Source organism: Ursus arctos, unplaced genomic scaffold, assembly GCF_023065955.2.
Source record: "Ursus arctos isolate Adak ecotype North America unplaced genomic scaffold, UrsArc2.0 scaffold_37, whole genome shotgun sequence".
Taxonomy (NCBI): domain Eukaryota; kingdom Metazoa; phylum Chordata; class Mammalia; order Carnivora; family Ursidae; genus Ursus; species Ursus arctos.
Window position 1 is genome coordinate 2702374 of NW_026623053.1, and position 17513 is coordinate 2719886.

The 17513-nt window shown below is 46.4% G+C and overlaps 1 protein-coding gene across 1 annotated transcript; it reads right to left on the bottom strand.

Moving 5' to 3' along the window:
* Positions 1 to 996: 996 nt before the first annotated feature.
* LOC125282223 (rho guanine nucleotide exchange factor 11-like) lies at positions 997 to 5476 on the bottom strand. The gene is given in 6 exon segments (XM_048216441.1): positions 997 to 1421; positions 1424 to 2742; positions 2744 to 4729; positions 4731 to 5181; positions 5184 to 5352; positions 5354 to 5476. Coding segments are annotated over 6 exon segments (4473 nt in total).
* Between the last annotated feature and the right edge of the window lie 12037 nt (positions 5477 to 17513).

Below are 17513 nucleotides of genomic sequence, written 5' to 3' on the forward strand. Positions count from 1 at the left end.
TTTTTTGGAAGAATATTTAACTTTTCTTTAAAAAAAAAATCTTAACCATGAGAGAAAGAAAATAAGAGTATACATTATTTTAACAGGAAAACAGTCATTTCCATCTCTATATTTTATATATTATATATATATATATACCTAGCACAGTGTGTCTATTCTATCGGTCCGCAGGGAGGGGGCTGGCATGGGGTGAGCAACCGATGCTGCCGTGGCCCCTGGCGATGGTCCTAGGTTAATGCGGGGACTCCAGCATTCACACCCCCTGCCCCACCTCCTGGGCCTGGTTTTTAGGGCCGTACCGGATACACTAGTTTTTCTCTAGGGAGAGGGTGGGGAAGGGTGGACAGAGGTGGGGTCAGGAACTCCCGGAAGAGGACAAGTCCTAGGAGCAGGGAGAAGCTCTCTGCTCGGGCCACAGAGACTGGGCTCTCAAGCCACATGGGCTGGGACACCCTCCCACTCACGGGGACCCGGGTGCTCAGGTCTGGCTTCCCCCTCAGCCCTGACCCCGGAGCTGGCCTGTTAACTAAGAGATGCGAGCTGTCCCTCTGGGCCTGCCTCCGGCCCCGAGGAACAGAAACAAAACAGGTCAAAGTTATTTACAAAGCAAGACGCACATACAGCACGTATGTATTTATAGGAAACCGAAGTGACTATGAGGGGAGAAGCAGGGTGCCCACCTCAGCCCCGGGGTCCTGTGAAGAGGGGAGGGAGGAAGAAAGTGCATTTACACAGAGACTCCTCCTTTCACCTGCATGTCTGGGGGGGCCTTTCAGATGCAGTCAGCAAGCTCAGGAGAGGCCTTGGGGGGCGGCTGGAGGGAAGGGGAGACTACTGACACTTGACTGGGACCTGAGCAGACCAAGCGACATGTGGGGCGCCCCCGGGGGTCTCAGCTAGACCCGTTCTCCATGGCCTCCACCACGGGAAGGAGGTCTGGGCTCCCACTGCCCTGTGCCCCTGCCTCGGGCCGGTCCCCAGAGCACGAGTGGGCAGTTACAGTCCTGGGGAAGAGGCCGCAGGCGCCACGCTGTCTTCCGGGGGGGCATCGGAGCCGTCCTCCGAGCACGGCCGTGGCTGGTAGCTGTCCCTGGAGTCGCAGGCCAGGGCTTCCCTGGCCAGAGGTGACAGGGAGCCATCTGTCCATCTAGCCACCTCCGTGTGGAAACTGCCCACGGGTGTGGTGCCGCCCGACGCCTCTCCCGCAAGGGACCTGAGCAGCTCTCTGTGGGCCAGCTCCATGTCCCTGAGCCTGTTGAGCTTGACCGTGAGCTGTTCCATGGTGCGGAAGATGCTGCCCACGTCCCTGAGGGCCAGGCTGGGCGGGGAGTGGCGAGGGCGCCTGTGACCTCCACTGGGTCCCCGAAGCCGCCAGGCAGGGATGCTCTCGGGCTGGGAGAGCTCGGTGCTGGAGTCCGGGGTCCGGCCGGCATGCTGACATAGAAGCAGTTCCCTTTTCTCACGACTTTGTAACTTCCTGCCGCCTCGGTGCTTAAAGCCTCTTCTTCTGGGTTCCTGTCCAGCTCGGGAGACTCCCAGATCCCGGAATTCCTGGCCTGTGGGGGCAGCTGTTCCAGAGAACAGAGAGCCATGTCCTCCTGCTCTGGCCCTTCACCCCCGGGGGGCCATGCCCTGGGGCACCAGCTGCTGCTCCTGAGAGAAGGCGCAGGCGTCAGGCCGTCGTCGGGCTCCCTGGCGGGCTGCGCTTCGGGGCGGCGACCGGGCAGCAGGCCACACAGAATCAGGTGCCGCAGGCTCTCCACGTCTTCCTGGGCTGAGTCGGCGAGCCCTTCCATGAACAGAGGACGGGGGATGGGCAGGAGGATAGGGTCTCTCATCCGGCCTCCCCTGTTCTCTCCATCCAGGGATGTGGAGGGGTGAGGCAGGGCACCCAGCTCCCCTTCGATGCTGTCTTCCTGCTCGGGATCGTCTAGGAGGCCCGCGTGCTTCCCCTCAACCCTCTGCTGGGGCCCAGTGCCTGCTCCGGGCAGCTCCCCGGGCTCTGGTTCACTGTGGAACACTTCTGAGCCATCCAGCCGGACCCTGCTGGGGGTGGGGCTCTGCTGCGCTGGCTCCCGGGTGCCCAGGGGTGGGGGATGGGCGAGCACTGGGGCAGCTCCCGGGCGCCGGGTGGCGTTCCAAATGGCCTCGTCCAAGAGCTCCATCCACGTGTTCTTGTCTGACGACGTCAGTGTCACCAGCTCGTAGATCTGGGGGGGGCCCAGCTCCGAGGTGCAGATGATGAAGAAGGCTCGTTTGTCTGTGGCCACGGAGCGGATGAGCACGGCATTGAGCTTGAGGATAGGGCTGAAGGTCTGCTTGCTGTCCGCGGAGCCTGCGGCGGTCTTGCTGTGACACTTGAGCAGCAGCTTCTCGTCCTGCTTCTGCAGCAGCACCAGGAGATCCTCCAGCAGCAGCACGTGCTGGTCCAAGCTCTTATCCTTGCTGATCCTCCAGGTCAGGGGCCCCTCGTGGACCATCCTTCTGGCTGTGAGATCCAGGCTCTTGAACTCTGCTGCCAGGGGGTTGCTGGCCCTCTCCAGGGACGTGGTGTCCAGGCGTTTCTGGCAGCCCTCCAGTTGGTGCCAGTTCTCCGTCTGCTTCACCGCCTTGTTCACATACTTAAGGATTTCCCGGCACTGGTCCCATGCCCGGCAGAGCTTCTAGTGCTTGGCGGTGCCACCCTCCGTGTGCTTGAGGACGCTCTCCAGCAGCAGCGGGTACTTGGTGAGCCGTTGCATCTGACACGATGAGATCCCTGAACTGCAGCCGCCGGCACCGGGGGTGACTCTGGGCCTCCTGCATGAAGAGCTGGAAGCAGCTCTCCTTGCGCTGCTTGGTCTTGATAAGCCCCAGGGCGATGGACTGATAGGAGCAGAACTGGGCAGCCACCTGCTGGAGCTCCTCCCGGCCAGGGCCGTCAAACCGAGCCAGCATGAGGTCTCTGATAATGAGGCCCTCCTCTTGGAGCTTCCTCATGGCCTTGCACCAGGAATTACGGATCTCGATGAGCTCAGGCAGGTTGGGGAAGAGCCGGGCCAGCTCCTCCCTGGGCATCAGGTTCTCCTTCTTCATCCGCCGGTAGAAGATCAGGTCCAGGACCCGGAGCATGCGCAGATGGGAGGCTTCCATCACAAACAGCTCATTGATGACCTCCTGCCGGTCAATCTCCCTCTGGCTTAGACCGGCCACCACATCCTTGCCCACTGTGTGCTGCCAGTTCTGGGCGTCCAGCTCTGGCTCCAAGTCCAAGAGCTGGCCCAAATCGTCCTCTAGGAGGTGGGGGAGGAAGGCGTCTGTGCAGAACCCCAGGCTGGGGGACTCGATGCTCCTGCAGCCCATTTTGGGGGTAAAGGGAGGGGTTGGGTTCTCCAAAGACCTTGTGGAGAGGCTGGAGGCAGAGGACAAGGCTGACTGGTGGAGGCGGGCAGCCTCTACGGCCGCGTCCATGTCCACATCACTGTGAGAGCGGGGCACGTTCTCCACCTTCCGGGACCACTTCAGCTCTTCCCAGCCCTTCAGGCTCTCAGAGCGGCCCAGGCGGATCTCTGAGTGTGAGCTGTCGCTCTCCAGCAGGTCCTTGGGGAAGCTTCCTGTGGAGAGCCGCTGCGTCCCAGGCTCCGGGGCGTCATACGGCTGGTTGTTCTCAAAGTGCTGAATGATGTCCCTCACATTGCCTGGTTTGACCTCCGCAGGGGACAAGGGAATATGAAATGTGCTCTGCGAAGAGCTTTTGGGCTTCCCGATGTACTTGAGGATAGGGTTTCGCCTCTCGTCCTCCAAGGCATCCTTGTCTTTTTTGGAATTGCTGCTCTTCTTGGTCTTTGGGAAGAAGGGCAGCCACTTGTCCTTGTCAGGAGCTGCCTGGGCCTTTTCAGCTGTGCCGGAAGGCCATGCCTCTCGGAGACGGAGCCCAGCGTAGCCCATATAGGTATTGAGAGCGAAATCCATGGGGGCACTCCTGTCCTCCTCGTACTTGGACAGAATGCCTGCCAGGGCGGCTAGCTGCTTCTCGGCCACTTGGCGCTCTCAGACAGGGTCCCCATCCAGGTCCAGCAGGTCGTTCTCACCGTACAGACTACCCAGCCCCAGGGTGTGCTTTGTTCTGTAGTCCTGGATCTGCCCCTGGATCTCGGGCATGGCTGCCTCCTGCACTTCCCAGAGCGTGGTGCGGACGTCCTCACTGCCGCGCAGACGCAAGTCAATTTCAGCCTGTAACACCTCCGGGACTTTCACTCTCAGTGGCGCATTTTTCTCTAAGAAAATATTCCGGATGTCTTTTCCTAAGCTTCAGGAGTCCTTGGGGTTTGTCTGCTGGTAAACTTCTGCACACAGGTAAAAAAGCAGCGGACTGGGGTCAGCCTGAGAGAAGATGTACCGCAGGAAAACGCCCAGGTGAGCCGGCCGTGCCTTCAGCTTCTCAAGGTCCTGGAAGATGATGTCGCTCTCGTTGTTGAAATAACCTGGGTCATAATCTTCCTCTGGGCCAATAATTAAAGGCTTCGGGCTCTGGTCTGCGCCCTGCTCACTGGTGCCGGGCCCTGGTGCATCCGAGCCCTGCCGCCGGTGGTGCTGGGCCAGCCTGGCCATGATCACAGGTGAGGTTCGGGGACTGTCCAGCCCAGGGTCTGACAGTGCCAAGTTCCAATTCATCAGCGCCTCACTGAGGGAGGGGAAGTGCTCCATTCCAGCATCCAAGCCACTGCCCCCCTCCTGGCAGTCCAGAGAGCTGGCCTTCTGATGCTCTCTGGCTGGTGTCACCATATAGGGGGGGTATGTCCACGAAGCCACCCATTTCCTGCTGGATCTTCAGCTGGAGCTGAGTGACACGCCTCCGGGCACCTTCGATCTGCTCCTCCAGCAGGCTGGCAGGATTCCGGCTGTATACCTCACAAATACACTGTAACTCCTTTTCCTCCTGCCTCAGCATATTGCAAAGGATCTGGGTGGCATGTTTTTGGAATTCGGAATCCTGCAGTGGTTTGCCCCCCCCATGCGCTGCAGGGAGGGGCAGAGGTGGGGGCCGAGGCAGCGGTGGGACCACAGGGGCGACTGGGGGGGGGGCTCCGGCGGGGGCAGGGTCCTGCTGCAGCCCAGAGACACCGACGGACAAGGGGGAAGAGCCCAGGAGGGTCAGTGCGACATAGGCGCCAGATCTGATAAGGTTTACCACCTCCAGCTGTTGGTCACCATGGTGCCATTGACTTTGATGATCCGGTCGCCCTCTTTGACACCAGCTCTCATGGCTGCCCCTCCGGGCCACACAGCCTGCACCAGAACAATACGGTCCCCGCTGACCGTGAAGCCGAAGCCATGCTGGTCCTTCTGGATGATGACACAGCGCTGAACAAGAACCTGCTGTCTCGGAGGTGTCGGAGGGCTGGAGGAGGTGGGAAGGGGACCTGTGTTCAGGCGCCGGAACTCCCAAAGACAGGCCACTTAACCTGTCTATGCTCTGGGGTAACCTCACAGTCATGGTTTCTCAGTGTCTCCGCAGAACAAGGATCCTGCAGTTTTGATGTCTTGATCAGGGCTGAGTCAGCTGCAATTTTTAAGAAAGGTGGGAGGAGGGCCTCCCAACCTCAAGGTCGGATGCTCGGATGCTCAAATGCTCTCTGCTGGCTCTCAGGACCCTGGGAACTGAGGCTCCACTCTACTTATACCAGCGAGCATGGTGTCCATTCTCAGCCCCTGGCCCCTCCCCCGTCGGAGAAAAAAACCGAAAGAAAAAGAGGAAAAACTATGACCTTCTTAGAAACCAAAAACCCAACCAAAAATCTCTTCAAGGTTAGCGCTATGGGCTAAGACATGAATCACAGAAAGAATGTGCCTTCAAAATATCAGTCTTCACTGCAAGATACAGATGAAGCCCATGCTCCAGACGCCGTTCCCGCAGCTGTCCTCCCGCAGGCGGGCGCCCGGTGGCCGGCAGGGCTGTGCCGGGTCCCCCGCGCTCAGCACGACGGCTACACCGACGCCAGGGCAGGGGCAGCGAAGGGCCGGTCCGAACCGGCACCGGGGCAGGCCCCAGGCCGGCGTGCTAGGCGGGGAAATAAATGAAAGCATACAACAGGACGTGCTCCGCGGCAGCCCTTCAAGTCGGGGCGGCCCTGCGACCACGGTTATGGAGCTCCTTAAAACACAGCAACAAAACGGCTTTTACGTGAAAGGTCTGGAAACCCTTCAAGGAGCCGAAGGCACCGAGCAGAAGCGCGGCGCCCCCGCCTCACGCCCGCCAGGCCCTGGCCTCCCCGGGCCCCGCGCTCACCGCCCCGGCCGCCGTCAACCGCGGACGCTGCTCGCCTCCCCGCGCTGCCCGACCCGCAGCCTCCTCCGCGCCGGCCTGCGGGGGCCCTGCCACGGCTACCCTCCACCCCGCCAGGCCCGCTCGCCGGCCGCCGCCTCTGCTCTGGCCCAGCGCGCAGAAGGCGGCTCCGCTGCTCCTTCCAGGCCCTTCCCCTTGGCGCGGGGCTCCTCGGGGTGCAGGCCTGGCCGGCTGCCCGTGCCCGCGCTGCCCCCTCCAGCTCCGCTCCAGCAGCGCACTACAAAGAACTTCTCAAACTCAATACAAGAGAAACAAATCATAAAATGGGCAGAAGATATGAACAGTTTTCCAATGATGACATACAAATGGCTAACAGACACATGAAAAAATGTTCAAAATCATTAGCCATCAGGGAAATTCAAATAGAAACCACACTAAGATATCACCTTATGCCAGTTAGAATGGCAAAAATTAACAAGGCAGGAAACAGCAATTGCTAGAGAAGATGTGGAGAAAGGGGATCCCTCCTACATTGTTGGTGGGAATGCAGGTTGGTGCAGCCACTCTGGAAAACAGTGTGGAGGTCCCTTAAAAAGTTAAAAATGGAGCTACCCTATGACCCAGCCATTGCACTACTGGATATTTACCCCAAAGATACAGACGCAGTGAAGAGAAGGGCCATATGCACCCCAATGTTCATAGCAGCATTGTCCACAATAGCTAAATCGCGGAAGGAACTGAGATGCCCTTCAACAGATGACTGGATTAAGAAGCTGTGGTCCATATATACAACGGAATATTACTCAGCTATCAGAAAGAACGAGTTCTCTATATTTGCTGCAACATGGACGGCACTGGAGGAGAGAATGCTAAATGAAATAAGTCAAGCAGAGAAAGACAATTATCATGATTTCTCTCATCTATGGAACATAAGAACTAGGAAGATCGGTAGGGGAAGAAAGGGATAAAGAAAGGGGGGATAATCAGAAGGGGGAATGAAGCATGAGAGACTGTGGACTCTGAGAAACAAACTGAGGGCTTCAGAGGGGAGGGGGGTGGGGGAATGGGATAGACAGGTGATGGGTAGTAAGGAGGGCACGTATTGCATGGTGCACTGGGTGTTATATGCAACTAATGAATCATCGAACTTTACATCAGAAACCAGGGATGTACTGTATGGTGACTAACATAATATAATAAAAAATCATTAAAAAAATAAAAATAAAAAAAATAAAATGGATTGAAAGAAGGATAAATAGGGGTGGATTGATAGGTATGTGGTAAGCAAATCTAGCAAATGCTAATGGTAGAATCTAGGCGGCAGTATATGGGTATTCACTTTAAAGTATTTCTACTTTATTGTATGTGTGAAAATATTTGTAATAAAATTTGGAACAAAAATAAAAAAAAAGGAGGGCACGTATCGCATGGTGCATTGGGTATTATACGCAACTAATGAATCATCGAACTTTACATCAAAAAAATAAATAAAAATTAAAAAAAAAGAAAAAAGAAAAATAGGTCAAAATAACTATTTTCAGACATTATACTACAGGCAGTGCAAGACTGTGATCACTGGGAGAAGCTAAATTCAGCCAGTAGCACCTTCCAGACCATGGAGCATGAAAAGGAGCCTCCGACAGCACTTGCGAGTCTCAGTGAACACAGCAGATAAAGAATGGAGTTTGGAGCTACCACACTGAATCCAATCTGTAAGGCAGCGTTCCAGAGGGAACTGTGGCAGAGAAGGAGCTATAAAAATCTGCAGAGATGAGCCCGGGGTCTTCAGTACCCCCCACATGCACGCACGCACGCATGTGTGCAGGTATTCTGCAGGGCCGAGAACAGGAAGACTATTGGGGAAAACAATGCCTGAGCTTGGAGAGGGTTTGGAATGTTAGAATTCTACCCCATCGGAGTGGAGAGATGTCAATGAGCACTCGGAGCTCTCCTACGAGATCCCAGAAAGACCCTATCTTAAAGTAGGACTAATCTAACCCCAAAGTAAAAGCTATTCTAAACCATATCGTCTAAGAGTTAAAAAGAAGCCTTAAAAGATTAAGCTGATCCACAAAAAAAATAAACCATATCCCAGAACAAAACTCAATACCCTATTAGGGGAAGATAACAAAACTTCCTAACTCAACTCCATAATGTTGAACATATAATCTAAAGTGTTAGAAAAAAAAAATAGTAAAAAAATTTTTAAAAAGGAATGTGTATGTTTCTTACTCTCAAAAACTATTTAGAGGGTTATCAGTTAGATGAATTAGAGTGAATCCAATTTATGTAACTGCCTAACAACAACTAATGGGATATATCAGTTTGCTTCATCACATTATCATACCACTACCATATAGTAGGGCAATTCAGAGAGCAATTACCTAATAATGTGGGTTCAACTAACTTTTTTTGAATTACAAATCAAGCGAATCTTCTACAAGTCATTTAAATTATTGCAGCCCTAGTTTCCTTAGCTGTAGTATGCATAGAATGATGCCTACCTCTCAGTGCCCTGGTGATGGCTAAAAATGGCAAGAGATGGGAATATGTTTAGTTTGGTACTTGACCAATAACAGGACTTCACTATTATTTATTCATTAGATTTTTTAATGACAGAAAGATACATATTGTGAAAATTTAAGCTCGCTGATTTCCCTTACTGACAACAGTATGATCTACCATAAAAAGTTTAGGGAAGATGCTAGAAAGTGTAAAGAAATGAGCCATATTTTCATCTTTATCCATCTGGGGCACACTTTATACTACTATCACCATTATCACAAAAAAAAAACCCCTCTTTGGTATTTGTTATCCTCAGAATTATATTAAGACTAATTCATAGGCTTATGTCCTCCTTATTAAAATTTTATAATCAAAGATAGGAAAATTGAATTGACATTTAAGTTAAGAACTAACTAGACACAAAATATGAACGGGAAAAAAAGCATTTTTATTTTTACAGCCTTTAATTTTTAATTTTTTAAAACATTTATTTATTTTGAGAGAGAGAGAGTACAGGAGTGAGCACAAGTGGGGGGGCAGAGGGAGTAGGATAGATAATCTCAAGAGGACTCCACACTGGGCATGGAACCCACCGCGGGGCTCCATCTCAGGACCCTGAGATCATCGTCTGAGCAGAAACCAACAGTCAGAGGTTTAACCGACGGCACCACCCAGGTTCCCCTATTTTTACTGATTTTTCAAGTAAGTGAATTACAGAAGCAATTTCAGCAACTAATTGTGTGACAGACACAAAAGCCAAAAATGTTAGGTAAATTCATTGAACACTGAAGTTTTGTCTTTATTATTCTTACATTCCCAAAGCTTTTTCAAATGCCTAAAATAAAACAGAGACTCAGTAGAAACATGTTTGATAAATGAAGGAGGTTTTTATATGTTCTTTCATCAATGTGGTAAGGATTAAGGAAGTGATATTTCAGAGCTGTTTTCTTTTCCCTTACTTGGAAAGATAACTTGTAAATTTTTCATTGAGAACTAGGAAATACTTTGAGACGTGTCACAAAGGCAATATTTAACAAAAAGAAAAAAAATAGACACATCACAACACCTATGCCTATACCACTGTTATTGTCAGAGAAGTCAGAAATGTCAAAATTAAGCAGTTAATTGAGTAATCAAATTCACAACACAAACAACTATAAAGCACGTGATTTCTTCTATTGATACTATAGAATCAGAAAAGTCTATATTTGAATTCTTAGTACTTTAATAACAGCATTACGAAGAGAGGAGGTATTTGAGGGTCAAAATTCAGCAAAAATTAAGGCAGTATTAATGACATGACCCAGTTTAGTTTCCACTAGAGATTAATATAGAGAGGCTCTCAGGTGCTGCTAGAAATTTCCTACAAATCAATGATGCATGGAAAAAGTGATGCTTGGAAATTTAAACTATTCAATATTTTGTAGTAGAGGGAGAAGATAAAAATTAAGATAAAAATCAGTGTTCTGAGAAAATATAAAGAAACAGACAAACTAAATTCTATAGGATAAATGAAAATATGCATCTAAGTATAAATATAAAACTTTCTAGAAATTCAAGAAAACAGGCATATTAAACAAAAAAAGGATTGCTTCTGTGTATTTTTTTTTTGCTTTTTTTTTTTGCTTCTGTGTATTTAAACAAATACTGAAATTGTTCACAATACTAGCAATTTTAAATTGCTTCTTTTCTTATCCTTTTCAAAGGCTGCTTTCATTTCAACATAACATTAAATTCTATGAGAAACCTACCAATGACTGATAATTTGAATCTAAAATCCGGTATCTAACGCTCTTATTCAAGTAAAATATGACAGCTCAGATTTGAAACAAAAATTCTTACCCAGTAGTGGATAACATGGTAATTCTATTTTTAATTTTTTGAGGAACCTCCACACTGTTCTCTCCAGTCACTGCACAATCTGCATTCCCACCAACAGTGCCTGAGGGCTCCTTTTTGTCCACACCTTCATCAACACCTGTTATTTCTTGTCTTTTGATTTTAACCATTCTGACAGGTATGAGGTGGTATCTCATCCTGGTTTTGACCTGCATTTCCCCAAAAATGGTCCTCTCCCCATTTTTAATGGGAGAATTTGTTTGTTTGTTTTCTGGTGTTGAATTGTGTAAGTTCTTTACATATTCTGGATATTAACTCCTTATCAGATACATCATTCAGAAATGTTTTCTCCCACTGAATAGCTGGCCTTTTGTTTTGTTCGTGGTTTCCTTCACTGTACAAAAAACTTTTTGTTCTGATGTAGTCCTAATAGTTTAATTTTGCTTTTGTTTCCCTTGCCTTTGGAGACATATCTAGAAAAATGTTGCTTTAGCCAGTGTCAAAGAAATTACTGCCTATGTTCTCTTCTGGGATTTTTATGGTTTCAGGTCTCACATTTAGGACTTTAATCCACTCCGAGTTTATTTTTGTGTATGGTGTGAGGAAGCAGTCCAATTTCATGTTTTTGCATGGAGCTATTATGGAGCTGTTTAGTTTTCCCAGTACCATTTGTTGAAAAGATGGTCTTTTCCCCATTGTATAGTCTTGCCCTTTTCCTAGATTAATTGACCATAAATGTGTGGGTTTATTTCTGGATTCTTTGTCCTATTCCATTGATTTATATATCTCTTTTTGTGCAAGGCCTACTGTTTTGATTACTACACCTTTGTGGTATATCCTGAAATCTGGGATTGTGATATGTCCAGCTTCACTCTTCTCTCTCAAAATTGCTTTGGTGATTGAGGGCCTTTTCAGGTTATGCAAAGAAAACAAAAACACAAATTTGAAAATATATATGCACCCATATACCTACTGTAGCATTATTTACAATAGCCAAGATACAGAAGCAACCTAAGCATGTCCATCCATAGATGAATGGATAATGAAGATGTGTTTGTGTGTGTGTCTGCATGTACATATTACTCAACCATAAAAGAGAATGAGATCTTGTCATTTGCAACAACATGAATGGATCTAGAGGGTATAATGCTATGTGAAGTGAGTCAGACAAAGACCAATACCACATTTCACTCATATGTGGGATTTAAAAAACAAAACCAAGAAAATAAACACAGACAAAAAACCAGGCTCTTAAATACAGAAAATAGGTGGTTACCGGAGGGAAGGTGGGTGGGGAATGGTGAAATAGATAAAGGGGATTAAGAGTACATTTATCCTGATGAGCACTGAGTAATGCATACAATTATAGAATTATTCTATTGGAAACCTAAAACCAACACAACACTGTATGTTAAGTATACTTCCATCATAAAAATAATTCTAACCCATGTTGACAGTATTCTTCAGTTCATAATGAAATCACAAATGCTCCCTAAAATTTCATTCTCTTAACCCAACAAGTATTTATTCTTCATTCACACCAAACTACAGATATGGGTGCAGATCAGCAGTCGGTCTCTGCCCCACCTCTACTCGGGATTCTATTATCTCTAGGGTAGGGAAAAGACAGGTGCTGAATCTCACACTACCTCTTGAATCTCCACTTACTGCATTGGCCAATTCAATTATACCAATAAGTACAATTATTTGAATAAAATTTCCTGAACACCACAACTATTCAAGGTGGTAAGGTGAGATCTATTAAAACTGTTGAATCTATTCTTAAAATCATTCCCGCAAAAAAATTCACATAGCGAATTCTGCAAATGCATAAGGAGGAAACTCTGTGAAAAATGGAAAACAAGTGTCGTCTTTTTATGCCACCAGCTTATCTTTAATTCCAAAACATGACAATGAGATTATAATAAAATTAATTTCACCTATGAACATGAAAGTAATAATCCTTAGTAAAATATTAGCAGAATGAATCTAACTTGTATTATTCCAGGTATGAAAGGCTGGTTTGATACTCAAAAATTAATTTATATAATTAACCATGTTTATATACTGATAGATGTAGGAAAACACCTGACAGAATTCAACACCAATTCATTAAAAAACTTGTAAACTACCAACAACATAGAATCTTGTACTAGGAAATGATCTGCTAAAGAGTATTTACACAAATACTTAAAATATATAAAATAAATAATAAATATTATAGTCACCTTGACAAAGGGAAATGCAGAAGAATGCCGGGTATTACCACTTTAATGCAACACTGTTTTCGAGAATCAGATGGTGTAATGAGGCAAGAAAAATTAATAAAATGGAGTAAGAATTGGAAGGGGGAAAAAACCTAAATACTATCCAGCACCAACTGCTGTCACTGGCATATTCTACTAAACACTGAAAGATAAGTGATACCAATTCTTCTTAACATGTTCCAAAGGGGGGAAAAATCAACAGGAGGGAACACTTCCACCTTATTTTACCAGGCCAGAATTATTTTGGTACCACAGCTAAATAAGTACACTGTAAGAAAAATAGAGTACAGGCCAACGTCCCTAGGATATGTAAAAATTATGAACAAAGTATCAGCAAACCCAACTCAACTCCACATTAAAAGGATCATATACCGTGAGCAAACAGGAATTTTCCCTGGGATGGAATGTTTCAAAATATGCAAATCAACAAATATGATACACCTTCTATACAAAATGATAGATAAAAATCATATAACATCTCCATAGATGCAGAAAAGCATCTGAAAAAATAAAATACCTTTTCATGACTAAAACAACAAAAACAACAAATTAGTATAGAAGAAACCAATCTCAACATAATTAAGACTACCTAGGACAGTCCCACTGTTAACATCACAATCAAAGTAAAAGGTTGAAATCTTACCATCTCAGATAAGGAACAACATCAACATATGTTCTATGTTCTATATTCAACATAGAACTGGAACACCAAGCTGGAGCAATCAGGCAAGAAAAAGAAAACAAAGGCATCCAAAACAGAAAAGAGAAAGTAAAACTGTCTTTGTTTGCAAATGGTATCATCTTATACAAAGAAAATCCAAAAGACTCAACCAAAAAAGTGCTAGGAAAAAAATCAACAAATTCAGAAATATTACAGGATACAAAATCAACACATATAAATCAGTGGCATTTCTATACACTACAGCCAAACATCTAAAAAAGAAATAAAGGAAACAATCCCATTCACAATAGCGTAAAAACCAACAGATCACTTAAGAATAAATTTGATCAAAGGAGGTAAAAGACCTGTTCACTGAAAGCCACGAGACTCTGATGACAGAAACTGAAAAAGACACAAATGGGATGACATCTTGTTTTCACAGAATGGAAGAATTAATATTATTAAAATGCCCATACTATCCACAGACTTCTATATACTTGATGTAATTCCTATCAATATCACAAGAGTAATTTTTCAAGGAATTGAAAAAACAATCACAAAATTTGTATGAAACCACAGAAAACTGAATACCCGAAGAAATAATGAAAAAGAAAAACAACACTGGAGGAATTGTACTTTCTGACTCAAAGCTATAGTAATCAAAATGGGATGGTTATTGTCATAAAAACAGATATATAGACCAATGGGATAGAACTGAAAGCTAAGAAATAGTCTCTCATGGTTCTGGGAAACAAACTGAGGGCTTTAGAGGGGAGGGGGTGAGGGATCGGGATAGGCTGGTGATGGGTATTAAGGAGGGCACGTATTGCATGATGCACTGGGTGTTATACGCAAGTAATGAATCATGGAACTTTACATCAAAAACTAGGGATGTACTGTATGGTGACTAACACAACCTAATAAAAATTTTTTATTAAAAAAAAAGAAAGCTAAGAAATAAACCCTCACATATACAGGTAACTAGTATTTGACAAGAGAGTGAACACAATACTCAATGGGGAGAGAACAGTCCCTTCAATAAATGGTGGTGGAAAACTGGATAACCACACACAGAAGAATGAAATTAGATGCCTGTTTTATAACACTCACAAAAAATTAACTTGAAATGGGCTAAAGACTCAAACATAATACCTGAATTCATAAAATTCCTAGAAGAAAGCACAGGGAAAAATCCCTCGACATTGATCTTAGCAACAAGTTTTGGATATGATACCGAAAGCATAAGCTACAACAGTAAAAATCAAAATGTGGGACATCGTCAAACAGCTTCTACACAACAAAAGAAACAACAAAATGAAAAGGCAACCGATAGGATAGGACAAAATATGTGCAAATCATATATCTGTTAAGAAGTTAATATCCAAGGGGCACCTGGGTGGCTCGGTTGGTTAAGCATCTGCCATGTGCTCAGGTCATGATCTCTGGGTCCTGGGTTGGAGCCCTACATCGGGCTCCCTGCGCAGTGGGGAGTTTGCTTCTCCCTCTCCCTCTGCCCTTCCCCCTGCTCATGTGCAAGCTCGCTCACTCTCTCTCTCTGCCTCTCAAATAAAGTCTTTAAAAAAAAGTTAATATCCAAACCATATATGGAACTCATACAACTCAATAGCAATCAATCAATTAATCAATAAACAATCTAACTTAGAAATAGGCAGAGAAACTGAATAGAATTTTTCCAGAGAGGACATTCAACTGGCCAGCAGGTACATGAAACGGTACCTCACATCACTAATCATCAGGGAAGTGTAAATTAAAATCACAATGAGCTATCGCCTCACACAGGTTAGAATGATGGCCGCGTTCACACGTGCATACGGCGTGTGTACACACTGGATCATCAGCAGGATTCGTACTCGGAATTAACCTAAAAAATAAAATTGGGTGGAGAGAACAGCCCCCCACATGAAGCTCAGTGCCACAGCTTCCTTTAGAAATTAGAGCAGAGTTCAGTTTGCCCGGGCAGTTCGATTCTAAAATTCATGTTCTTTTTTTTTTTTCTTTCTTTCTTTCTTTCTTTCTTTCTTTCTTTCTTTCTTTCTTTCTTTCTTTCTTTCTTTCTTCTTTTTATATATACGAAGAAGTGGGATTGCTTGATCCTATGGTAGTTCCATTTTTAAATTTTTTTTGTAGTCTTTTCCTTAGTGGCTGCACCAGTTCGTATTCCCACCAACTGCGCGCAAGGACTCAAGGATTCCCTTTTCTCCACATCCTCATCAATACTTACCTCTTGTCTTTTTGATGACCTTCATCATTCTAACCTGTGTGAGGCGATAGCAGTTTTATTTATTTTTTTTTAAAGATTTTATTTATTTATTCGACAGAGATAGAGACAGCCAGCTAGAGAGGGAACACAAGCAGGGGGAGTGGGAGAGGGAGAAGCAGGCTCATAGTGGAGGAGCCCGATATGGGGCTCGATCCCATAACGCTGGGATCATACCCTGAGCCGAAGGCAGACGCTTAACTGCTGTGCCACCCAGGCGCCCCTAAAATTCATGTTCTTAAGCTCTATGCTGTTAGCCATTTTTTCTATTTGGGGTTCTCCTTTGAAGCGTGTATGCCAGTAACATTGACGAAACAGTTGGCTCACTGACCCTAATAGATGTACCCCCAGCCGGTCCCCCTGAAAGGCTTACATTTCATAAACTGAACATTAAAACTGACTCAGTATTTACACCCGGTCTCTTCATTTTGGCACCGCAATTGACATTTCCCATTTTTTTTCTTGCAACGCAGGTCTTACGTTTAGAGCTGCAAAGGTACGGTGACCTTCTCCCTGGAGAGTCTTATCAGGTAACACAGAAGCTCATTTAGAAGTTCATTAACACCTATATCCAAGATGCCTTTCCCCGAAGGCTCCACTGTGAGCTCCTCTTCTTCTGCCTGAGTTTGCCAAGCCTAGAACCGCCCTGGGAGCTGGCCCCAGCCAAAGCCACAGCAAACACTGCTGGGAACATAGTCTAGTGGCGTGAAGCACGATTCCTTATTTGGACAAAGTAGGAACGGTTCATGCCTGTGTCTCCAAGCCCAAGCAGTCAGAGATATTGTCATCACTGGGGGAGAGACTGAGGGCAGCTGCCAGAGCCCACCTGGCACGAGGGGTCAGCATGTTGGTCCACCCCTCAGGGTGTTGGAGCCTGACACCTCTGACCGAGGTCCAGCTTGTGGAACATCAAAGGAGATCCCCACCTCTTCTCGTTCCAAAGAACTAGAGACATTCGCAGGCACTGGCCAGCCCTGAATTCACTGACTCCAACCCAGACCTTTTCACTCCCTGCTTAGATGGTCATGAGCAAAAGGACACTTTCCCTCTTTGTCTTGGGGTAGATTTTTCTATTCTTTCTGTCCCTTTCCCCAGGTAACACATCTCAAGGGTTAACAGGAAATCTTTCTCTTACAGGCAGCTTCTCCTAATCTGTCTAGATGATCCTTTGGTATCTCTCTTAATTTTGAGGGTAACTTGAAGGAAAATCTGAGAAGGAAGCTTCATGCGCACCACAGCTGAGGGTACAGCACGGTGTCCTTCCCTATGCTGCCCTCGGGCTGCTGGGAGGACCAGGGGCTTAACAAGCAACGATCAGGAATGGGCCATTCCAAAGGGAAAGCAAGAAACACGCAGGTAATATGGCAGTCCATAAATTTCCTACTTGGATTTAGTCAGTCTTGTTCCTCCTCCAGAGAGTATCTTCCCATGGACCGATCCGTCCCCCCCACGTCCATTACAAAAGGATCTCTTTTCCTCCTACTTTGCTATTTGCCTGCTGGATCACTTTCCCAAGCCTCTTTCATTTTTAAAAAGGGATATAATTTCTCAAACTCTCCCTATGAAATTAAGTCTGGTGTCACCTATGCAGTGTCCTGGCTAAGACATTGTGAAACTCAATTTGTTTCATGTGTGCAAGTCTGTTTATAGTGGTGGGTCCATGATGACTGATTTGTGGACACGAAGTATAGGTGTGGG